Raw genomic sequence first — 25,414 nt, 5'->3', positions numbered from 1 at the left:
GTGTATGTGTGTGTGTTTGTGTGTGTGTGTGTGTGTGTGTGTGTGTGTGTGTGTGTGTGTGTGTGTGTGTGTGTGTGTGTGTACCAGCCCAAGGTTTATGAGTTAACTTCATTACAGTGTTTCAATCCGCCTAATAAACCAGAATTTTAAGGATCCCAAGTTGGACATTTGTAGCTAACATTATAACAAATTTTGGGGTGGTTATAACTCACCCCATAGCCCCCACTCCCAGCGCTGCTGCCACCCGTCACATCCCCATGCCGGAAAGAGGCTGGTGTAGCCCCTGGCCCCAGGCCCACAGTAAGCAGTCCGTCCTCGCCCCGCGCACAAATCCAAGGGGCACATGCTCCCCATGCCTCCACCACGCCCCCAGATGAGCCTTCCGCAGCTCCATCCCACGCCCCACCCTGCTCTGGCTGGGTAGCACCTGCCCCTGTCCCAATCCCTCCCTCACTATGTGGGCCTTGATCTGCATCCCTCATGCCCCTTCCCTTCCTCACACCCCTTCCCCACCGACTTACCATCTGGACGCTGCTTTCCACACTATCAGGCTGCATTCCTGGTCGCATGCATGTGACATTTATTGGTGACATTATCAGCCACACTAGCCAAAAAGACCCAATTGCTGATAATGTCGATTTTCTTTTTATCGGTGCCGATCCAGTATGAACCGATATGTCAATGCACCTCTACTTTTAATGTTTTCAAAGTGCTTATTTCTATGTTCTTCTTAATCCTTGTGTTTTAATCAAAGTAATTATTTATTTCCAGTCTTCTTTGTGCTTCATCTGTGCCTTTATATACACTTTTAATTCACTCTTCATTTTCTTAGTTTTGCATTGAATTTTAAAGTTTAGGTAGTTCAGATACTACACTGAGGTGTATACTATAAGACTCAAATAAGGTCTCTCTGTTTTGGCCCAATAGGGACACAGGCAATTGTGTTGGTGTCTATTTTCCCCTGAAGAAACTCTCTTTACCAAGACTGATGCGTAAGTAGTGAAGGATAACCAAGTCATTCTTTGTTTTTCAAAACTGGCTTATTCACAAAAAATTCTTGTACTGATCACTTATCACTGGATACCAGCAAAATTAACATAAGACAGATGTCAATCTTAAATATGTAAATCTGAAAACCTTTTAAACTAAAGTCTGCTTTTGCTTACCTAATTGGAGCACAATAAAGTGCATGTGATTTATTAGTGATTAACATACAAGCCAACTTGATGTTTGAAGTTCTACTCCTGCTTTAACATGAAATGTTTGGACAAATCTACATTTCCCCTTCCTCATCTGCAAAAGAGCAGTAACTGCTACTGGGGTTCTGAGAGGTTTAAGGTACTGTGCTCTCAAATTGTGGACAATCTTGAATGGGTGTTCAGCTGCACAGCTAACTACAATGGATCCTACAAACATAGAACAAAAAGTTTCTTAGCTCCCAGCCCAGAGGTCTAGAATTATACTGGTCCATAACTACAGACTTGGTGATAGTAAGTTAAGAACCAGTGCTAAACAGCATGATAGACTGAAGATCCAACAATTCTTTGGTCTTTAGTACAATGAAAATTAAGATTAGAAATGACTGAGTTTTAATTTTCTTAATGCTGAAAACTATTTGTATTCTTTTTGGTCCATGAAATAAAAAAAATAACATTTTGTCTTTCTACTTACCATTATATCCCCCGCCCCCACCCTTCAGTTGACATCAGCTCAAGAGCTAGAATCATAACTGTACAAAGCCAGAACATTTGGAATCTCAAGCTTTCAATCCTAATTTCAAAAACTAGGGTTTCATGAGATGACCACCTATTAATATGAATGCTCAACTGAAGTAAGGGTGGGGGGAGAATCAAATCAGAGTAACTTTACAACCAATATGGTATCACCAAATTAAATCTCTATATTTATTAGCTATGTACAATTTTTCCTCAGTTTCACAAAACTTAGATGTAATCATTCTTCCTGAAGATTACTATTTGAGCCGCAAAATACTGACATAGGTTGCAGTTTCAAAGATCAAAAAGTAAAAAGACTCTTATATCAATAGAGAAGTCAAAGGAGATCAGAACAGAATCAAAACTTGAAAAATGACTATACAAAAATAGCATCCACATATTAAATAGACTTGCTCTGGTGCATACAGAGTCACACTCACTGACTTCAGTGACAAAGGCAAGTTTAACACCCCTCTATGTTTAGCCTTGCAGAACCAAAGAAGCTCAAGGAAAGTGACCCATCTCTTTCCTGATTCTCACATCAACAAACCTGAGTTCAGTTTACAGGACTACTGTCCTTCCCACCTCTAGACGTAGATGTTATAGTGAAAGTAACAGGGCTGTTTCATCCTGATGGTATGTTTTGAAGACAAAGGGTGTAACTGAAGACAGCATTAGGCTGGAAAAATCTGCATTATGCAGATATTTTACAAGCCAGAAAGAACAAAGCTTAACTTTCAGATGCCAGGCAGATTCTTCAGGGATGGCAGTTACCATTTCAGCCATGCAGTTTTGTAATAGAAGCCACAGACATGCATAAGTGGAAATGTAAGATACAGTTTTCATGAGGTCACTCTTCAAAGCAGACCTGCATTCCCTCCCTCATATCTGACTTAAGCTTTGTGAAGTTGCACACAGGTGATATTCAAAAGCAGCAAAACTGCGTAAAACACATACAGGTCACACCAGCTGCCAAGGCTAGTAAGTATTAAGAAATAAGCTGTATTTCACAAGGTGCCAGAGCTAATAAGTGCTTGGCATACCAGTGAAGTTTTCTAGAGACATCCTACACTAATCATGAGATTGAAGTTCTAAATCCTCCAGTTCCACATTCAGCCTGTCTATAATCATGCACAGAAGCCTACCACCTTCAAAAGAGAGCCTTGGCAGCAGAATCAGAGAAGACTCGCTTTGAAGGGAATTACAGTGTTCATGAGTGCGCTTAATGAAAACCCAAAGAAAATAAGGTTTATCTTTAGCCTTACCAGCCTTAAGCCTTATTCCTTCATACATACAACTTTGTACAAGAAATCTTTTATACAGCTCAAGTTTTAATCAGATTGTTTTTTAGTGTTCTAAAAAAAGGAGCACATCAAGATAGAGAGGAATGGCTCTACTATGGTGATGGTGACTGATCACAAAGCAGCACAGCAAATACAAGTAGCTTCAAGAAGAATACATTCTCATGCAGTAATTCTTTTGCTGGAAACCTTATGGTGAATACATACTTCCTTTGGGGTATTATCATGTGGACAGAACCACTCCAGTTGCGGTCTCTGTTAAGACTATACGGTTACTTATTACACAAGTTCTTTAGTTAAAAAGTGATCAGAAAAACTAAAGAAAATGCAATACAGAGTCGAAACTCTGTTTTATGTCCCCTTTACGTAAGGGACTAATTTGCTGCAGCAATAAACAAGGAAAAGTGGCAGAGGGAAACGTGTATACTTCATGTTATGACAGTCAGTTATATTTTATAGCTTCTATTGCCCACATTTTTGAGAGGAAAACAATTAAAAAGTATGAGAGACCTATTGGACTAAATCAGGAGATAAAAAATACCCCAGATTTGTGAGAGTAGTTTACCTGGATGGCTGTCTGGCCACTTTGCAAATCCACCAACAAGGCGATCTTGAGTTGACAAGATATAATTCCTATTTTTCTCAAAATTGGTATACTGGAATATTTTTAAGAGCTGAAAAAAAATAAGTGGTACGACAATACGTGAACAAAAGTATTAATATTTAATTGGTGCAAAAGAGCATAAATCTAGTAAGATTTAAGGCCCTACCATTTTTGCAAAAAAGTACTAGATAAGTATAGTACAGTACAAAGTGCAGAGAGCAAGATAGCAATTTTAAGGTCATGCCAGCCTGCACTGGATGCAGCTATGCTGCAGCAGTGACAGATAAAGGAGTTAAACTAGTTAATAAATATATAAAAATGCCTCACTACTGTATTACCTTAAGAGTTGCTCCCACCCAGAAGGAGTAACACGTGTCCACAGGTTTGTTGGGCCGTCCATGGTAGCCATTCTGTTGCCTCATTATACACCATCTTCTTATCCTGTTCAGTTCTTTTTCAGAGAAGACTTCCTCCAATTTACCCATCAAGCACAATGATGCAATTCCACAGAACGTGGAGCCACCTGCAAGAAGAAGAATAGTCTCTGTGATGCTTTGAAATAGAAATTTAGCCTTAGTGAGGATCTGGCTAACTGAGATCATAAAAGCTACAGCATAATACAAAAAGTAAATAAATAAATCAGACACCTGCTTAATTAGAAAACCTAATTTGAAATCTAACCTCCAGAGGAAAAGTAACCCTTTGTCTAGCACAGACACCCGCCACAAAAAAAATTACATGTGCTATTCTACAATGACTAGAGCTTAATTTCCTTACAGCTGGAGGCTCTATCAGTGCTGCACCATTCATGCAACTAGTAAACAGTGATGTAACAGTGCTGTATTCACTGCTGCAGACCTGTTTCCATACGTAATCAACAAGCAAATGAATGGGAAGCCAGAAAGCTATCTGAAACGATGCTGCCAAATTCAGAGACACAGCAAGCAAGCTATCTATACCAGTGTTTCTTAACTTTTAAGTAGCAAGTACTCCCTAATTTCTGAAAATTTTAATAAGTACCCCAACACTCAATTTTCCAGGGGATTTTATATTTACAGACTAATGTGTGCCATATGTTGGAAGAAGGGCTGTGTATATAAGGCCATGATATGACAGATGTCTGATCTGGTGTGGGTAGGATTGCCACCTTTTATACCAGGGGTGCACAACTCAAATATGTACCTGGGCTAGAGGTGATGTTGACCAAAGCTAGAAGGGCTGAACCCAGGTGCCGTGCAAAGCACGGCATGCCAAATTATTACTGGGAAATTTAAAGTGCTGCAATGCATGGCGCACCAAATTTTTTGCCATAGTTTTGAGAGGAGGAAGGGGCAAGAGAGAAAGTGAGAGAGAGACAGAGAGGAAAAGAGGGTGAGAGAGAGCGTGTTGAGGTACCCACATACCCCCTGCCTGTATCTCGCGTACCCCCAGGGGTACACATACCACAGGTTGAGAAACTATGGCCTATACCACTCCAATGTAGAAAAGTGGAAGAAAAATTTTCAATTCACTACCCTCTACAATAAGTCTCATTGTGTCTGGGAAAAAAAAAGGATCATAAGGTTGGAGAGAGAGAAACATTTCCAGTGTAAGAAGGGGGAAGATAAAGTCATTCCACCCTTAATTTCTACAGAACATTCACTGTTGTTTTTAAGCCACAATAAAGACCTTTGCCTTCTTTCTGCTAGTGCTCCAGCTGGGATGATTTATTTGAGGCACAGAAACAGAAAATTGCTGAACCCTCTCCTCCCAGGGCATCCCCTTCCTCACCCCTGGTTCCGATTCAACTGCTCTCAATGGAGCCAATGAATGATGGTTTATTAATCGAATTAATGCTACAGTTTCACCAGAATGGATATCAGTCAGTTTCCTTCAACCGGGGTGGGGGGGGGGGGTGTCACAGAGGGAAAAGCTAGACTTCCACATCAAATTACTGAAGTAGCCAAATTCCTGAAGTATATTGTAGATAACCTGCCAGTGTATTTAGTTAGCTCATGCTTAAAAGTCCAACTAGTTACAAGCTGCCAGCAGTTGTGCATTGTTTCAGGCTCTCTCACTGCTACACTTCAGCAAGTTTACAACAAAAAATATACCACCATGAAGCTTCTTACACTGCAGCTGGCCTACTGGGAACTGATCACTTCACCTTCTTCTCACTGCACTGACAGTAAACACCAAGTACTTCCCTAAAATTGCTGATGTAGAACATTTATCTGATGGACAGAAGGGAACCACAAGACCATATCCATTTCAAGATGACGTCTACACTATGAAAGTCTAAGGACCCCATTATAACTACAAAGAACACTGCAAAACACACAGTGGTGCTCCAGACTTCAAGAGAATAGACTGAAGTCCGAAACAAAACAGGAATCTCAAGTAATTTCTGCATCACTTTCACACTAACTAAACTGTCAAGATTTCCTGAAACCACACTACAACTTGGTAGTGAATTACTTTATTTGAGTCTACCTAATCCTTGTTATTACGGAATATGCCATAGCATACACTTAGGTTAAAAACTGCCTGGGTAAGAACCTAAATTAAGTTGTTGAGGCAATATGTGGGCTCATTTAGATCAAGACACACCACTAGCAATACAAACATGCTGTGAACTGGGTCCAATGAGAATTAGGCTCCTTTACTTCACAACTAACTTCATTCTAGCATCAATACGTAGAAGAGAGACTAGAGCAAAAGCATGGTGGAATGCTAAGGAACCATGGATAAATTTGTTAACTGTAGACATTATTAAATAATCCCTTTGAAATGAGTTTTTTTGTTTCCAAAATGCCATGGAACAATCATCATATCATGCAAGAACCAGTGTTCACTATAAGGTTATCAAACCTTTAACATACATGCACACATATAATAACATTGGCTTTTCCATATTAGAAATGATCCAGCTGCTCTAGCAATTATTGCCACAGACAAATAAATAATGTATGCACTGAAAACAGCAAGTTAAGAATTCCCGACTTCATGCTTTTCAGCTTGCTGCTTATAAAAGCTAACTGTAGTCCTAAAATTCAATTGACTCTGTGGTTCAGTGCAGGAAAAGACGATAGGGTTTATCTGTGGTTGTCTGAACTGGAGAGTACCCTCAGGAAGGAGAGCTGCATGAGGACACTTGCAGGACTCCCAAAACAGCAATGATAACATTGTAAGGAGGCTGCTCTCCCAATATACAGCTTAGGTCCCCTCTAAGAGTTAGTTAGATAAGAACAATAGAGAGCAAAACTGTTTAGCACGCTCTCTCTCTGCCTCCAAACCTGTACAGGTCAGACTGTAGGGTCATAGGAAAAAGGATGGCAACACATTCCGAGAGGTGCTTTGGATTTATTGTACTTCCTTAACCACCCAAAACATCCAAAGGGAGGGAAAGCATGATAGGAATGCTGAATGCCAAGTGTGGAAAGCAGCTTAAAGTTCACTGTAGCCATTTTTAGAGTGGAGAAAACATTTTGAGGGCCTTACCATGAGATTCCAGCCCAGCTCCCTGTGCCAGCCCATTATCGTATGACTGAAAAAGAAAAACCACTTCAGAACCAAATTATTCATATCAACATACATCTCCAGCATCCTGCATATATATTTTCATTTTGTAAGAAGAATTTGTATCAAGACACAGTATTCAATTTTTAAACCAGCTGATAACTTCTGAACAACCTGCGCCTTGAAAAGTTAACAGCAATAAAATGCCCTGCCGGCAGCTTTTATAATTGTTTTCTCAAAACAAGATCAATGTTTCTGTTTCAGTAGCATTGTATGATAAGCGCTGAATAATTCTATAGCATGTCATTGCAAAGTTACAGGGACAGAAAAAGCCAATTCTGTGGGACTTCTTAAATCTATTCTGTTGGAGCTGTGTTTTTTTTTTTTTTGTTTGTTTTTTTACACACAGAAAGTAGTTTCTGAATTCAGACAAGATGAAACTAACTTATTTATGCTGTTATCTTCACCAAACCAAGAGCAGGAAAGTAACAAAACATTACAAGTAACTTGGCACTGAAGTACATTACATACTCTAGTAAAGACTTGCACACATCAAGCCCATAAGAGCAACAAGAAAATGCAGCACAAACATACTTGTTAAGCATGAAAAAAAAAGCTTGAGATGAAATGAAGCAGCTCTATGAAAAGCTACCTTTAAAAATACCAGTGTTGGGAGTAATTTCTTCCCTCTGGTGTAAGCTTTAGCAATCAGTTAAGCGCTAAAATCTCTTGTATTAAATCTGCCTAAAAACATATTTAAAAACAAAACACAATTTTTTATAAAGGCAGCATTGTGGGTTCCACGTTTATGGGATTAGTAATTCCAAGCCATGTCTGTTCAGTTTATCTATCTATCTATCTATCTGTATTTTCTAAAAAGGGTCACAACCCCTTGAATACTGAAGTCAAAGTTGACTCTAAGGTTTACAGATCAACAAAAATACTACATCAAAAACTTTTAAGTCAGTGACATAAAGAAAAGAGTGCTAGTCTATCATGTACAAAGATGCATTTTTTAAATAGATTACTTTTTCAGACTAGAGGTACACTGTAATATTGTAATGTTCAATCATAACATTTGCCTTTATTGGAGTACATGCTTAAATGTATGATTCAGGAAACAATTTTCTGTATGAAATTTAAGTTTGTGTTGCACTTCTGACACAACAATACTAAACCAAGAGACAGAGGGCAAGAGAAAATAATGAATTCTAAAACAGGAAAGATCTGTTATAATGACTGATATGGCTATTCAGTCTTGCTGTTGTCTAAACAAATTACTGTACCTCAGCTGCAAGTCAATTTGCATAGCTGAAGAGCTTATAAACTGACTTGCACTGAAATATATAAATAAGTCTCACTTACTTGCAACTGGTGACATAGGATATTGAAACAAAACCAAATCTTTGTATGGCAGTTCACTACTGAACAATGCCAACTATTTTGCCTGATAATTAACGTGCATATGAGAACAAAGTAACACTGTTAAAAAAGAAGCATTTATACGGGAAAAACCCCCCACTAAAACAACGATATGGTTTATAAAAGAAATCCAGTACTGTAAAAACTGAAATAATATTTGCTTCAAATGTAATCATGAAATTTATTTTTGAATGCAAAATATTTGTACTTAACGTTATTTTATAACAGCAGCCACGTAGTATTTAATAGCAGCGTTGGATATTAGCATTCAGGCATCCTGTGTGTTATGCAATTTTAAATACTGTATTTATAAACTCTGTAAAATTCCTTTTTACATAGTGGGAAAATAGTCACCTTGGCAACCTATATAAAGCAAAAATTGAGCAGCCTTTGTTAATAACAGCTCTATTTTATTATTTTCCGATAGTATAATAAATATCTGTTTTCTAACTTCAATGGATCTGGAGATTCATCAGACTTGAAATCAAGCAGAGGTAAACCAAGTGATAAGCAGGATGAATGCTTTCCAGGTACAGTATTTTGTAACTTACCTGGGTTAGAAAGGCTTGCTTAAAAGACTGAATTCCCAATTGTGTGAGGAACTGTGCCTATCCTGGATAGCGAGACATGAGAACTCAACTGTCAAGCTTACACTAAGGTTATACAATCCAGTAGTGTTTGACACTAATCCAAAAATGAATATAGCAGGCTAGAAAGCAGAGATCGCCTATAAACACCTTACTGAGGATCCCTGCTGCATTGGGGGCTCCCTAGCAAGCGTAAAGCCAACAGAGCATCAAAATATCATGCAAACATAGGCCATACTCCCGCTGATGAGGGGTCCCTTGAGGAACGAAATGCAGCAGAGGACCCAGACAAGCAAATCCCAATGTATAAATGTGTAATTTCTTATGACTGACAAATGTCTTAATTTGGGTAAAGGCTGTGAACAGAGACTGTACATCTTCAGTGCTTGTGCTGTGAATGCTACCACGTTCAGAGACCTAATGACTACAACATGATAACAAGTCTCCCTTCTCAGTTACATTCTTTTCCATCTCACAGCACAGGAGAGCTGCAGGCATGTTTAACTCGAATCTCAGATCCTGCAACAGCCCCGCTTATTCAATATGTGCAGCGTCAGGAACAAAACTAACTCACATGTTGACTGTATCAGGGATGACTGCAGTAACCAGATTCTAAAATATGGTGGGATTGAAGGTGTATCCACACTTCTGTGCAAAGATACCTGTGCTAAGTCTAAACGATCGAGAACGGATACTGAAAGCTGTAAAGCCATAGGAGCATGGAGCTTCAAATGGGCTACTTTGCCTGCTACAGTATCTTTAGACTGCGCCACAGCATTCTACCTCATTCCAATCTGAGGGTTCATTGATACAGCACGGTTATACATTTTTAATGGAATATAATAAATGTAGGTCTTAACAAAGGTAGAAAATTTGAAATTAAATTTGAAACATTTATATGCTAGAAATAAATTATATTTACAAAATACAAATAACTGACTTCTTACCCCTGGCTCATATACAATACTATAATTATATTAACAGCACACGTGCAGCAGGGCTGTACATTGTACACATTTAAATGTATAATGCTAATATCTGAAGATTTTCCCTACTACATAGAAGTCTAATATCTTTTTAACAAACACAGGAAAACTCACCATACTTCTTCTAATATAGTCTATTGCCTTCTTCATATCCATGCCTGACCAGTTGTTGAGCATGTAGCAGATACAGGAAGCACAGTACACAAATCTCATGTCATTCTCGCTACCTTCAAGCACAGCGCAGAAACTGAAAGAGAGATTTTTTTTCAATATGCACTGCAAAGGGTATCACTTTATTACGATGAACATCAATAGTAACTATTCAGAATAATGCAACATTTATTTCTCCTTTCAGGAGGAAATTCCTTATATATTTGGACTACCCAGAAGGACTATACTATGATTAGAAAGATATCTAATCCACGCATACATTGAATTATTAAATATCCTCTGTAAAAGATATGCTTCTATCAAACAAAACAAGATTAAACGAACCATTTACATTTTAGAGGCTTTTGCAATTTTAGCTACGCTAATGTCAGACTACTTGTATTAATATTTAATAAAATGTTTCAATGCCCGCATTCTTCCATCCACTATCATACTGCATCACTACCCACAACAGAATCTTTTTGCCTACTAATCCCTTTATAGGAATCCTAGGGCCCTAGTTATTCACTATTTAAGGATCAGGTTTTATATGTACAAAGATATTAAATCAGTATCATTAGCGCTGCACATACTGTGTGGGGAAATAATCTGGCATCCAGTTTCTTTGATTGGGTGACCCTTTTGAATTTTATCTTAGTCCTTCTAACAACTAGAAAATGAATGCAGCATGAATTAACACATCCGAGTCAGACATCGATCTTTATGTTGCTTGACATCAAAAACCATATCACTGAATTGCTTTGCTTCCTGACAAGAGTTCATTTGGCTCAAATATATAGCTAGGATACTTAGGAGCTTTTAGAACCCATGAACCAGGCAGGTGAACTGAAGTTGTTTGAAAATGTCCTCTGACTGACACATTAATCTAAAGAACAATTTATCTTTTTGATTTGAAAAACACCAACTCAAATACCACACTGAGCCAAACAGTAAGAGAAGAGCATCAGATATAGACACGCTAATAATCCAATGTGCCTGCAGATGCTGACTTATACCAAAACTAGACAGACAAATGCACACTTTTTTCCCCATAGGAATATTTGGCTCATTTCATGTCAGTCATTTTATCTAGACATGAGATTCAAGTCCAAAAACACATGCAGCTCATTCCTCATCTAGAATTCTCAGATTTTAAAATAAAATTTAGAATTATATTTTCATTTTGTCTGAATTCCTGAAAAGAGTTTTACTTGGTAGAGTCCTCTATAACATATTATACACATCATCTTAGCACAAATTGCAAATACTTTGATTTTTCATTACACTTTTTGATAGCCCATTCTGGGCTAGATGTGGCCCACAGGCTACCAGCTGGATAACCCTGACATATAATATATATATTTTTAGACCAATTCTATTTCCTTTAGATGTTGAAATATAATGATTCAGTTTAAGGGAACAAAAAATGTTACTTGGGCAACACTGAACTACATTTTACTGTAACATTATAGTAAGCTTATTACTAGAGTGTTATCAGGTATGGGAAAGTCTCTCTTTTTCAAAACTAAGCGCACGTGCAAAATACTTTCACCCTAGTTAACAACTGATTTAGAAACCATCTGCTAACTTACAATTGCTCTGAGGTAAAAACCAGTTTCTACTTAAAGGAAGGTTTGATGATAGAATTGGAAGCTCCAATGCAAAAACCAAGTGTAAACATAATTCAGAAATGGAAAGGATCCTTTTGCAATGAAGAGCCCCAAACAGACAGTTCGTTCATTAACTAACAAAGCCTCTTCAATGAATGACAACTGGAGGGGCTGCACACACGGTTTTTTACAAATCAGAATAATGGATTCACAGAATTATAAAACGGACATGTATTCTACACGCAGCCTGCTCCTTCATAATTTGCCCATACTGCCTTTTATCTAACGTTCCCCTTCAAACATTTCTAACCTGCTAGTGTTCTGGTTTAACTTTATGTATGTGTGTAATTTAATTAAAACAACACTGTTTATTGTTTAAGTTCTGATTGCTAAACTAGTCTTAAAGCAGAATGTGACGGAGAACGAGCTTCCTTATTGTCAATAATATTTAGTGCATATGCTTAGCAAGAATAACTTAATTAGTTGAGTTTTTGGAAGCCTGCATTAACTGAATTTGGGAAACTCAGGCTTATGAAGGTCAAAAGTATGATGACAGCCCTAGCTATTTCTAACTGCGTACCTCTGGTTTCTAGGAGCAAATAGCTAAAGCAGGGATGAGGAACCTCCAGGCCACTGGTCAGCTAGGGACTCTATTTCCCAACCACCCCTGCCCGCATGTCTCATGCCAGTCTTCATGAAGGACCTCAGCCACATTGGCAGTGCACGTGACAGAGCAGTGGAAGGTGCTGTTCCAGAGCTGCCGGAAGCATGGGACAGGGGCAGCTTGCATGGGACAGGGGCAGCTTGCTCCGGAGCTGCCATCTGTAGCCTGCATTCTCCAGACAGGGGCACGCATGCATGGGATCATGGCTCCACCCTAGCTCCAGATGGGCTGTCACTGCTGCAAGGAGCCAGAGCAGAGCCACAATCCCCTACATGCATGCCCCTGCCTGGAGCTTGCAGGCTATAGATCGCAGCTCTGCCCTGGCACTGGAGCAAGCTGCCCCCGCCGCAAGATCCCAGCAGCTCCGGGGCAACCCGTTACGCTGCTCTGCCGCATACGCTGCTGGCTGGCTGAGGCTCAGGTCTCCATGGAGACCAGCACAAGCCATGCGGGCAGGGGCGGCTAGGAAATGGAGTCCCCGGCCTACCAGATCCGGCCCATGGGGCGGATGTTCCCCATCCCTGAGCTAAAGTTTCAAGTACTGAATGGGCTACAATGCTTGGATTTTTGCTATATATTTACCAATTTAGTGTAGGATCCCCTAAAATCTGTCATGAAAAAAACCCCAAAAGAATTATGCTTTCACAGACATATCATTAGCCTCTGATTTTACAAATGGTGTCTGAGGGCTCCTGTCTTTTTTCAATTATATGCATTACTGTGGGCTAACACAAATATATCCCTTGATGGAGGGAAGTATTAAAAACAAATGCAAGCTATTAACTGATCTGGGGTGCTGAACAGCAACAGAAGCTTATGCTTTCTACAGAAGACTTTTTCCCCCCACCAATTTCCCTTCCTCCCATCCCTACCCCATATAAAAATTTCTTGAGTCAACTGTGGTTAAGTGTGGCTAGTTTCTGAGAAACAGTATTATAAGGGTCTTCAGAACCTAACATACTGTTCAATTTGTCTCCTGAAAAAATGTTATAAGGAACTAAGGGCTGTCTCTCTCATATCTCTCTACGTACAAACAGCAGTGTATTACCAAATGCAATCCTTACATTTCTGACTACCTTTAAAATCCTGAATCAGAAAGCTACTGTCATGACAATTCGATCAGTCTGCCATCCACTAAAAACAAACAGGGAACTACAAACAAAATATTTTTCTCTCTCAAACTCTAGAAAGTCAGACACTCCATATGTTGCTTTTCTACAGTCTTCTTTTAGAGGACATCAAGGAGTCTAGCACCACACAGAAAGTCAAACAAGTCTGTTTAATATGCATCTCGTGAAGAAACTGGGGATTGAGAAACAAAAAAAATTTTTTTTCAAGCTAATCCCTACACTGCGGACACAGGTTCACCCATGATCTATTTATGGGACTGAGGAATAGAGCAGCATTAGTTTATGCAGTGGAGTTAGTCCCCCCCTGACTAATGCCAGACACCTGTAAGTCTGGCAGGATCAGCTCTCCTTTCTAGATAGGACACTACATTTCAATGTCTAATATCCAGAAGACAGACTGAGAGGTTAAGCCAGCTAGATTTCCCCAAAACTAAACACAGCTCAGATAGCTGAGCATGTTCCTTTGCAGGACTTAAGAGCACCATCAAAATCAGAGAACAGGAAGGCATATTAAAGTTCATTCAGGCTTGAATGAAAGACACCACAGCCACAGACTTCTTAATAGGGAACCTTTGCAATGCTAGACAAGCATAACTGTTCTTTGAATATAAGTAATCTCAGGATACCAGTAAACTATACTGCCTCTGTTTGGCCCCTGATAACTTACTTGTAGCTTAGCTTCTACAGATAACAGGAAGCTTTTGGTAAATGGAGAACTGTTAAAACCAGGTGTTTCACAGCAATATGTAGTATATTTGTTCCACAATTACATTTTCCTCAAAATTTTCCAGTGTGCTTTGCTATAAAGAAAGTCTTGTACCTTCCATCTTCCAGTTGGAGAGCCTTCAATCCAATCAATAAGGCATCTTTGTTCACTCGACTCAGGTCATCGCCAAGAATAACCAAACATGATAATCCAGTGTAAGTCATTGCTATGTGGCCACTGTCGTATGGATGAGATATACCAGGACCCTTAAAAACAAAAACATTTAGCAGAGGATATTATCAGACAACAAAATGCATATAGGCAGCCCAAACTTTTGTGTTTTGTTTACCTTTATAATTCATCTCTGTGCAACTAATTTTGGTCAAGTGGAATACAGCCAGCCAGATACATCTGAAATAAATTAAAATTATTGCACAGCTCCATTTAACATCCTTGCCAACTTTTGCCAAGCTGGAAACCAGTAGAAGGCTATGGGAGTTTTTAAGAACAGGGTAGACAAGCACTTGTCAAAAATGGTTGAGTCAGGGATGATTCTGCCTTGAGCAGGGTATTAAACTAGATGACCTCCTTCCTAATGTCTCTCCCAGCCCTGTTTTCTATCATTCTAAGCTTCACAAATCCTTTTTTTTTTAAAAAGGAAAGTGGGCTCTACTAAAAACTGGTAATTACACCAATAAATAAATAACTAAATCAGTAGTACTCATTCATAACAGCTTTGTAAAATGAGATCACCACATTCAAGGCTAATACTGAACTTTTCAGCTACAGTTCTCATCTCACTTTACTAAGGTAAAGTGAGATTAATCACATTTTGTGCATAAGCAAATGAGAGTTAGAGGCAGCAATTGGCCAACGGTCAAAGAGCAGAACCCAACATCACAAAGGAAGTGGGGGACAATCTTTTGCTAACACAAGTTAAACCCTGAGCCCCGAGTGCCACTCCAATCATCTTTCCCTGCTGCTCTAGTTTCTGCTCCCTGCCAGATCTGCTGCTCTACTCCTGACCCTCTTATTTCCTACCTGATCTGCTACTCTACTTTCTGCTCCCTGTCCGATCTACCACTGTGCTCCTGGCTCCCTCCCTGATCTCACATGTGCCACACAGAGAGGCTGTCTGCGTCACTTGCAGCATGCATGTCATGTCATAGGCTGGCCCCACACTAAGGCCTCTGACTGTCTGATGACTTAGTTACTCAATCACACTGCTTACAACAGTCCCTTCTACAAAGGGCTGACAGTACATTAACAAGTATTTGGAGTTATTCATTTAATACTTTCTATATCCACAAATTCCCTCACATCATTAGATGTATGTATTAGCAAGTATGAGAAATACAACATGCCAGATTTCTGCAATTTTCTCTTTGCTGGCTGAGGGAGAACCTTTTATCTCTATTACACAAGACCTAAATAGGAGATGAAACAAAAACTTTAAAGGCATGCTACAAAGCTAAAATGAAAGGTGAGCTCCAAAACACAACAGAAGCAGCATCAATTTGTAGGCATTCATAAGGGAAGACAGTTTTTCTTGTGATGCCCTTAGGTGCACCCATCACTGGATTATTGTACTACATCAAATACCACATGTTGCAATGATTCAAATATGTAGGGCAGACCTTTTAAAAAACTGCAAGTATCAAGGCTTCATAAAAGGAAGAGAAGATTTTTTTAAATGCTAGGAGAGCCATTTCTCTACTGAACACAGTGGAAACCAAATGGGGATTTTAGCACATTTTAATAGGGTTTTTATTTTAAACTATTTTCATTTTCACTTTCCGGTCCTTTTTTAAAAATCTATGCAAGAAAATAATATTAAGTTTTTAAAACTATTAAATAAAAACCCTTATTCTTAGCACTAAATTCAGGAGAAATGTACTCATCTTTCCTGCCTTTACTCTGAGAATGGATACACAAATTGGCTGTTTATTTTCCATTCACCAATCCTGTTATCTTTATAGCTATAAGGGCCAAATATTTTTCAAAGTAAAAGTTTTGCTTCAACTGCAAAATTTGGCACCAAATCTCATAGCTGTGACATAAAAGGAATGCAGACTACTTAAAGTCTCCACAGACAACAGGTACCTGGACCTGTTGACAGACAACAGGTACATGACCCAACTAGGGAAGTGGATGGGGAGAAAATTGTCAGGCAAATCCCTATTCTTGCAGAAACTATACAACAGATTAAATTAATGCTAGTAACTCAGTGGCAGGGAGGTGGTCTGTAGATAGTCCTTACTCTGGAGATTTTCAGTCCAAAAAAAGGGGAAAAAGGGGTGCAATAGGTAATGTTTCACTTTCTGCCACGTATTATGAGGGGCAGAAAAAAGGGAGAGAGATTGACGTGAAGAAGGTAAGGCAAGCAGTCAGAGTAGACAGTAAAAAATGTCCAGCATTCAAGATTTAAAGTAGCATCTGTTGGCCCAGCATCCTCCTGAACTGGAAAGCTCACTGCTGAAAGTGAAAGCTGTCCAACAAGTGCTGGATCTGGGCACAGAGTCCTTCCTCCTCCAGCAAACAGTGGTCACATACAGACATTCATTTTCACCGGTAAGAATCTCTCTGAAATTCTTATTAACAGAAAAATAGCTGGAGCATACATACCTTCCAGCCTCCTAGCTGGAGAGTTACACAGGTGAGCTGCCCAGCAGCCATGGGGCCACCCTCATGCTTATGGGAGCCTATCCTCTCCCTGGCCTAGGAAGGGGGCAGGATGTAAAAAGGTAGCCCCCCAGGTAGCCTAGATGGCTGTATGCAGTAATTTAAAGCTGGAGGCACAGGGAAGAAGGGTCAGGGATAGCTTCTCTGACCCCTAGTCGTCCAGCTTTTAAATAACTGCATGTGCCTCTCAGCTGAGCAGCACATACAGCATTTAAAGCCTGTGAGGCTGGGACCTCAGGTGGGTACAAGTGCCCTGGCCCCACTCCCTTCGGCTTTGCAATCCCCACTCCTGCTGCCCAGCTAGGCAGCGCGGGTGATAGCGGGACACCAGTGGAAGCCAGTACACCAGGCTGGGAGGGGAAGGGAGCAGCAGGGCAAAGCCCCCAACCACTTCTCCAAATCAGGCAGTCCCCAGTTTGGGGAAAAGTCCCCTCCCATCTGGGAGGGGAATGTACAAATGCTCACTCTTAGGAGAGAAACTCCTGGAAGCGGTAATTTCCCCCCAGGGGAAATTCACTGAATGCTTGTATGCTTCTCATTTCTACTAGTAGAACAGCAATTCTCTTTGGCAGAAATGTAACGCCCATATGTCACGGTGCCACCATTTAACACCTCTGTCATCTTGTTTCTCAGATGGATGTCATCTCTTGGCCATGACTCTCACTGTAGCTTATCCCTGGCCCATCTGCTGTGGCAGGTGCCAGGGCTGGGTAGTTAACCCTCTGGGCTAGGCTCCACCCTCAATATGATCAGCTCTTCTAGTCACAGTTCATCTGACAAGGGAAAAGGACCCTACTGAGACATGGGTAGTGGGACTGACCGTCATTCTCCTCAAGGATATGAATGGGGATTCAGGATGGGCTTCACATCATCATATCCTACTGCTGCAGTTGCTCCTAGCTGGTGTCTGAGGAGCTGGGGGCAACGGGAAAGACAGGGCATAGGAGGCAAAAGGAATAGAGGAGAAAGAAAAGGAAGGAAGGAAAGAAGAGAAGTCTGTAGTACTGGCATTGACTTTCCACATAGGACCATGCTGCTTTTCTTCCACAGATCATCTGAGCTGGAGGAAAGAAGAGGGGACCAATGACAAGTTTTAAGACTTTTTTTTTCTCAGCATTTAATCTGAAACACTGATCAGGTCAATGAACTGTATCGCACTATATTTAATCTAACTGGGACACATGCTAGACCAGGGGTCGGCAACCCCCGGCACTATTGCTCGACACGCCACCACCAGCCCCAGCCCTGGGTAGCTGCTGCCAACCATGGAGCCTGGGCTGCTCCCAGCAGGAAGACAGGAAGCTGCAAGCAGCAGCTACCCAGAGCCAGGGCTGGGTGCAGCAGGCAGGCTGCAAACAGCTCTGTACTGGCACGTGCACCCGCGCCTTGGAGGGGGCAGTGGGAGGGGCCTGAGGCAGCTCAACCCCAGTCTCTCCCCGGCTCCCAGCACAGAGGTGATGACTGGGCTCTGGGCAGCTGCAGCAAGCAGCAGGCAGGCTGCAAACGGTTGTGCTGGGCTCCACCGCTCCGGCATCAGCTCCATGCTGGCGGTGACTGTGTCCTCAGAGCGGACAGCAGGAGGGCTGCGCTGCCTCGGGCAGGGCAAGGCAGCCGTAGGCATAGCCGCCCTACCCAGCACCATCCTCCCCAACCTAGTCCTGGCATCTGCTGCCTAAGGTAATGGGGCAGGGGCAGGTCCTGGTCCTGAGCCCCTTGCTCAGCTGCCTGGGACAATGGGATAGGGGCCCTGGGGCTCGGTGCCTGCCCAGAGGGTTGAGGGATGGGGGAGCTCAGGAAGCGGAGCCCTCCCTGCTGAGTCCGCAAAGCAGAGCAAGAGGGAGAGGGTGAGTGTTGGGCTTCAGTCAGCCCCAGCCCAGCCCTGAGACTGCCAGCAGGCTCCTCTCCCTGGCCGGGCAAAGCCAGGGCTGACCCCCGCCCTGGTAGGCAAGGGCAAGGCCAGGAGCAGGGTGAGCAGCGCTGGGAATGCCCTGCCGGGCCAGGCTCCCCCTGCCTCTCCTGGTGTCAGTGGCGGCACGCTGGAGCAGGACTGGGAGGGGAGGAACGGCTGCCCTCCCCACCCCAAGCTTTCTGGCCCCTGCCACTGGGACCAAGGCTAATGCCCAGCTAAGGAGTAGCTGTGTGGGGACTGACAGACCCAGCCCACCCTGCTGCATCAGTTCCTCCTAGCTCTTGTGGCTTCCCCTGGAGCAGAGCCTGGGAGAGTGGGCCTGGAAGACTCCTGGTCTGCACCTTGGGGGAGCAGAAGGATAAGGGGCAGGGAGAGGCTGAGGTGAGCAAAGCCTGGCCCTCTACTAATCCCCCTGAACCCCCTGGCTGAGTGGGAGGGGGGCTTAATCCCCTCTATTTCTCCCACAAACTGGGGGGGGTCAAAGAGTCCCTGAAACAGGCTGCTCAGCCCTCTAGCTGATGCCAGCATGTGTGCTGTGACCCCCCAAAATTGGCTAGTTTTGAAGTGACTTTGGGCTATAAATTTAGCTGACACCTGGCAACCCTGCTGGCTACAAGCAGCTGCTTGGGGCTCCGGAGCCCGGTCATCAGCTCTGTGCTGGCAGCAAGAGAGAAGCTAGGGTTGTGCTGCCTCAGGACCCCCACCGTCTTCTCCAAGGCGCGCGTGCAGCTGTTTGCAACCTCCTGGCTGCAGCCAGCCCCAGCTCTGGGTAGCTGCTGCCAACCATGGAGCCCGGGTTGCTTGCAGCAGGGCTTGCAGCTGAGCCGGCTTGCATCTGCTCCAAGCCCAGCGATGGCCTAGGCCCCCTACTGGGATGAGGCTGGCGCTGCCCCTTGCCAGGAGTGCTGCACCCTTGTGGGCTTAGCTGTGTGGGTGGGTGGGTGGGTGGTTGAGCTGATGGGCAGGCTCTAGGCTGGGGCCTCAGCTGGCCACACTGCAGCACGGGGGCTGGCTCCCCAGGGAAGCACAGGGGCTCTGGCAGGCCCGGTGCATTGTTGGGTCGGACTCTGTCCAGTTCTGTGCATCTGTGTGTGCACACGTGTCTGGTTCTGGATGTGTATGTGTATGTGTGTTCTGATTTTCTGTGTTTGTGCACATGTGGATCTGTGCGTGCGTGCGTGCGTATGTGCCTGGTTCTCTCTCTGCTCTCTCTCCTCTTTTTCTTTCCCTCTTTCTATTTCTCTCTCTCCTCTTTCTCTTATTTCTCTTTTTTTCTCTCTCTCTCTCACTGCAACATGCTTAACAAAAAAAAGTACACAACAAAGGCAACACTTATGATTATTAAATATACTAATACGCAGTGCGTCCTGCCATGTACCGCCTCCCCCCCCAATTTTGTTTTTCTGGCATGCCGGCACTCTGGCACCTTCCAAAGTTGACACTGTGTTTTTTTCAGTACTCCGGCCAAAAAACGTTGCCTACCCCCGCATTAGACCAAGTCACCCCAGGTGGATTAGACTCTAAACTCGCAAACAATTAAGGACAAATCTGAAGGTTAGTGCAGCAGGTTGTTATTCAGCTTTTTATTTTTCCTGGGGCTAACTTGTCCCCATATGAAAACCAACATCCATAACAAAACAAACACACAAACAAGCAACAAAGGTTTAACTCAAACCTGTAGTCCTTCTTTGAACCTGGAGAAAGCTATCCCAGTTCTGTTCTGTCTCCTCAGCACCTCAGCCTCCACTTCCTCCTCAGCTCCTTTCCCTGGGAACTTTTAACTTCCTCAAGCCAGGCAATCATCTCTGTCCACTGTCCCGTGCCCCTGAGCAGGCAGGCTATTACTCCCTACAGCAGGGGTGGGCAAAATGAGGCCCAGGGACCGGATGCGGCCTGCCGGGCCATTCTATCCGGCCCGCGAAGCCCCTAAAAAAATTTAGAAAATTAATATTAATTTGCCCTGGGCTGCCTGTCATGCAGCCCTCAATGGCTTGCCAAAACTCAGTAAGCGGCCCTCTGCCCAAAATAATTCCCCACCCCTGCCCTACAGCCTGAGCCATGTCCCTGGTTACAGTTAGTATGGTAAATCCTTGTGTCCAAAATACATTCACCTCAACAACTTTACTCTGAGCAGTCTACTTTCCATGCTGCACTTCTAATTTTGAGTTCCAGAATCCACATCTCAAAATATAAGTACCAATCTCGAATTTCAAGGGTAACAGAAACCAGGTCCTGTTACAGCCAATACTCAGTTTATAAGTGACAGGGCAAACAAGATTTTCCCTTTTACAAAACTTAAATTTGAACCCAACACAGCTGCTGTAGCAGCATTGCCTGTAACCTAGCACACCAGCCAGATTTCAAGTGTTCTACATCTAATTTGGGCAGAAAAGATTTCAGCAAGACATTCACAGGTGAAAAATGTTTGGAAAAGTTCCACGATACTAAGCAGTAAGTTCCCTTGCAATACTGAAGTAGGTCATCCACAAGACTGACTAGAAAATTGAATTTGCAAAAAATTTAAACACAATAGGATTATATAAACTGGATGGCTGCAACACTTTAATTTTTACTTGGCATGTCTATGAAGGAGGGAAGATGCCAGCACTAATTATACACATAGAAAATGCCAGTCTGAAAAATATTGTGTTTCTTTATTTTATCTACGCATGGATGTTGACAGTGCTAATCTCTAAATAAATACTGACATCTGGAATAGTAGACAAGTAAAAGGTGCAATGAAACATTTTTTTTTTAAATTCAAAGTTTCATTCTGATGAAGAGAAGATTATACTTATTTGAGAATTGAGATTTAGTACAGTCTAGCTTTTGACTTTTAAATTAAGGTTGCAGAAATTCTAATTGAATTTCATGCTCCACTAGCAATTTTAGAAGCATTTAAAAAGATTTTATTGGAAAAAAATCTTTGGCATTTATCATTCTAAAAAAATACTCCCATTTAGATAGCAATTTTCATGTTACCCCTCAACATAAAGTTTTATTTTGGAAAGTTTGGTAAAATGTTGTTCCATCAGAATTATTGTAGTGGGAAGAAATTCATAGATACATAAACTGTAAGGCCAGAATGGACCTTGGAAGATCATCAGGTCCAGCCCCCTGCACCAAGCAGGAAAGACAACTGGGGTCCTCTTGAAGATTTCCAGGGTAGGCAATTGCACCACCTCTGGAGGGAGCTTATTCCGTAACATATAATGACTGGTTTATGTTATGTAGCACTGATTTAATGTGTTTGCTGAGTATGGATAATGAAAAGCTATTTACAAGTTGTATTTCATTTAGGTATTTAATGAAGATAAGGCCTTTCTTGGAACAACACCCAGCTAGACGGCTGTTGCATTGTATTTTTAAGATAAATAGTAATATACTTTCAAACTTGCAAATTGTGTACTTGGGGCACATCAAGGAAGACAAAGGGAAAAGAGCAGAGGCAGGCAATTATTTTGGGCGGAGGGCCGCTTACTGAGTTTTGGCAAGCCATCAAGGGATGCATGACAGACAGTCAGGGGCAGATAAATATTAGTTTTCTAAATTTTTTAGGGGCCCCATGGGCCGGATAGAATGGCCTGGCAGGCCACATCCGGCCCTCAGGCCGCATTTTGCCCACCCCTGGAAAAGAAAGTGACCAAGCAGTTTTTCTGGATGAAAAATACTCCTCACCTCCCCGCATTTAAAGGGCTAACCTTAACTCCAGTACAACATCATAATGGGTTTTAACAACAGCTTAATCATAACACAGGATAAAATAGCATGTATACTAACAGACAGGAACTGCCACCTTAAGAATTTGAGGACTGAACAAGTGGCTTTCCTGACAGTGGGTGGAAAAACCAAATCAAGTTTTGTAAGATGTTTTAACTACTAACCCAGATAGATTACTTTGCTAAGTTTAATGACACTAAAACAACTTATTTTAAAAGGGTTTACTGTTAAATGAAGAGATTTCTAGAAGCTAAGACTATTTTCAAGATTTCTTCAGGATTTTCCTTGTGCAATTTACATCTTAGGCCTTGGGACGCATAACAACACACTGAATAAAACCAGTGTTAACCTGATAAGAAACATGGTATTTCCATACCAACTGCACAATGCCAGTGTTTATATCCCAGAAGCAAACTTCAAGGGAAAATAATCTCTGTCCAATTTAATTGCAGATTGTTTTTACAAAATCTACCATCACACAGGTATCAAATTATACTTGAAGAATTTTAAATGCTTTTTCCATAATTTCCAAGATTTAATAAAAGAAAAACACTGTATTCAAGACCACATTTACTAAGCTGCTCCCTATACTGACTGTACCACAGAGCCTCCAAACACAGTGCACACAACTAACTCCTGCTCTACATTTATCAGAGAGGCCATCGCTATTAAAGCAAGTGAGCTTTGCAGGTACCTTCAGGATTAGCCGAGAGGCATGTTTCACTGTACACTGTGTATTTCGCAGAAAGACTACTCTTATTTCTGCGCCACTGCAGTAATAACTCACAAATCAACAAGCTAAAATATAAGCAAGTTATTGTGTTTCTGTCCACTCAAACAGCATTGAACTTTTTAAGGTCAAGGACAGAGAGGAAAGCAAAATGATGATAAACTATTTTAAGAATGAAAGTAGTTGCAGCACAGATATATTAGTGACAAGAAGGACATTGAAAATTATGGCCCTGTTACACTTTGTAACATGGACAAGACTTAACCTCCTTTTTATGGAGAAAGATCCAGACTATGGCTATGTCCTGCCCATGTTAACAAATTTTAACTGCTGTTAAGAGATCCTTCTAGTGTAATAGAAACAAGGATCAGAGCAATGGCGCTCACAACAAACAGCTAAGACTGTGATTGCCACCTTGCACTTCCAATATGAGAAGTAACTCCTCATGCCTGTGAAGAAACATTTAAAATTTGAACCATAAATAAATGAAAATTATTGCAGCAAACTCTCATTAGTACGGTATTAACTGCTTTTGCTGACCACTGCAGACAAAGTTAAGGTCCTAGCTACAATGCAAAACCAATCAAGCTGGTGGAAATGATTTATGTGCTTTGGTCCTGCAGTATAGGCAGAATCTGTCTGCACCAATGAAGCAAATCATCATGATAATATAGATCAGAGACACTTAAATCCTTCTCATCCCCTCAACACAGTAACTGTGGTATGATGCATTATGGCAGCGGGGCTCAATCTGCAGTTGCAGAGCCATGGCATCCTACCTGTGGGGCTCCCCACAAGTTGGGAAATTTGTTAATGGGAGAGCGGTGGCAATTAATACTGCTACCCTCCTCTGATGCCAAATTCCCAATCCTCGTGCGGCAGGTCAGAGCTGGGCCATACCCTCTCACTCCACAGAGCCAGATCAGGGCCCAGCCACCCCACCCCCACTTTCCCATGGGTCGAGGTTGGGGCCAGGCCATGCTCCTTACCCCACAACATGGCTACATGGAGCCCCACTGCGCCCACTCCAGGCACTGGATCAGGACCACCAGCCATGCCTGTGGAAGGACTGGGCACTTCCCATCTGGTTTGCTAGGCAAAAAGCTTGAGCACCAATGCACTATAGTAACAGGGTCCCTGAACTCAGTTGATTTTACACTGCAAACACAACCTCCTTAAAATAGTTTTACATGGAAAAAGCACTACTGACAAGGGTTCACCCCTCAAATGGATTTATAACAGTTTCAAAAGACTTAAGATTTCTGGCCAACTTAGGATCAGCTAAGATATTGTCTTTTATGCATGCTAGATTTAAATCGAGTCTAGTAACACCGGATGGAACAGACCTTGGGACCTGAAGCAAATTCATACTCTCAAATTATGCTATACAACTGTTACAGACAGATGTACACATCCAGAAGCATTTGCTAGCATGGAATTTTCAATCGGTCTACAAGTTTACAGTACTTCATATACTTATTAAGACGCACCTAATCATCTTGAATTAGGTTAACATGACTATTGATTTGAACAAAGGTTTTTTTTCAATCTCTCACAGATTTGAAGACACCACAATCATGTAAAAAAAAAATCAAATGGTTAAAGAACAACCATCTACTTCCCCCCTCCCCTCAAACACACTAAGATCCTGTCAACATTCAGTAAAACTGGGAGAATTTTCCATTTTCTTTTCTTCATTATTTTGCAACGTCTATAGTGATGAGAGATTTCCATGAACTTCCATGAATCAGCTCAGACATACACCTATCAGCCTTATTTCCAATGTGACACTAAGCAGAGCTAAAAGATGAGATGGTCACTATAGAGGTGTGGAAATAACTTGCCAATGCAAAACCAAAAACACTTATTAGCACTTTTTTTTGTTTGCTTATTTTTTTCTTTTAAGATGCCCACTTGACTGACCACTTTTCATTTATAAATTAAAAGGCAGAACCATTCTTACCATTTTAAACACGTTTTATCATTGTAGGCTTCCATGT

General features: G+C 41.8%; 1 protein-coding gene across 1 annotated transcript in view; it reads right to left on the bottom strand.

The window, feature by feature from the left end:
• PGGT1B (protein geranylgeranyltransferase type I subunit beta) overlaps window positions 1–25,414 on the bottom strand; it is a 50,359-nt gene that overhangs the window by 4,008 nt on the left and 20,937 nt on the right. Inside the window, exons 4-8 of the mRNA XM_025204618.1 lie at window positions 14,488–14,639; window positions 10,228–10,360; window positions 7,101–7,146; window positions 3,959–4,143; window positions 3,582–3,690 (exon numbers count right to left, since the gene is read on the bottom strand). Of these exons, the coding sequence (XP_025060403.1) occupies window positions 3,582–3,690; window positions 3,959–4,143; window positions 7,101–7,146; window positions 10,228–10,360; window positions 14,488–14,639 (625 nt within the window). The remainder of the gene's footprint in view (window positions 1–3,581; window positions 3,691–3,958; window positions 4,144–7,100; window positions 7,147–10,227; window positions 10,361–14,487; window positions 14,640–25,414) is intronic.

The sequence above is a fragment of the Alligator sinensis genome, unplaced genomic scaffold (genome assembly GCF_000455745.1).
Source record: "Alligator sinensis unplaced genomic scaffold, ASM45574v1 scaffold609_2, whole genome shotgun sequence".
NCBI lineage: Eukaryota > Metazoa > Chordata > Crocodylia > Alligatoridae > Alligator > Alligator sinensis.
Note: the sequence above shows the minus strand (reverse complement) of the source record. Positions and strands in the feature narration are given on the sequence as shown.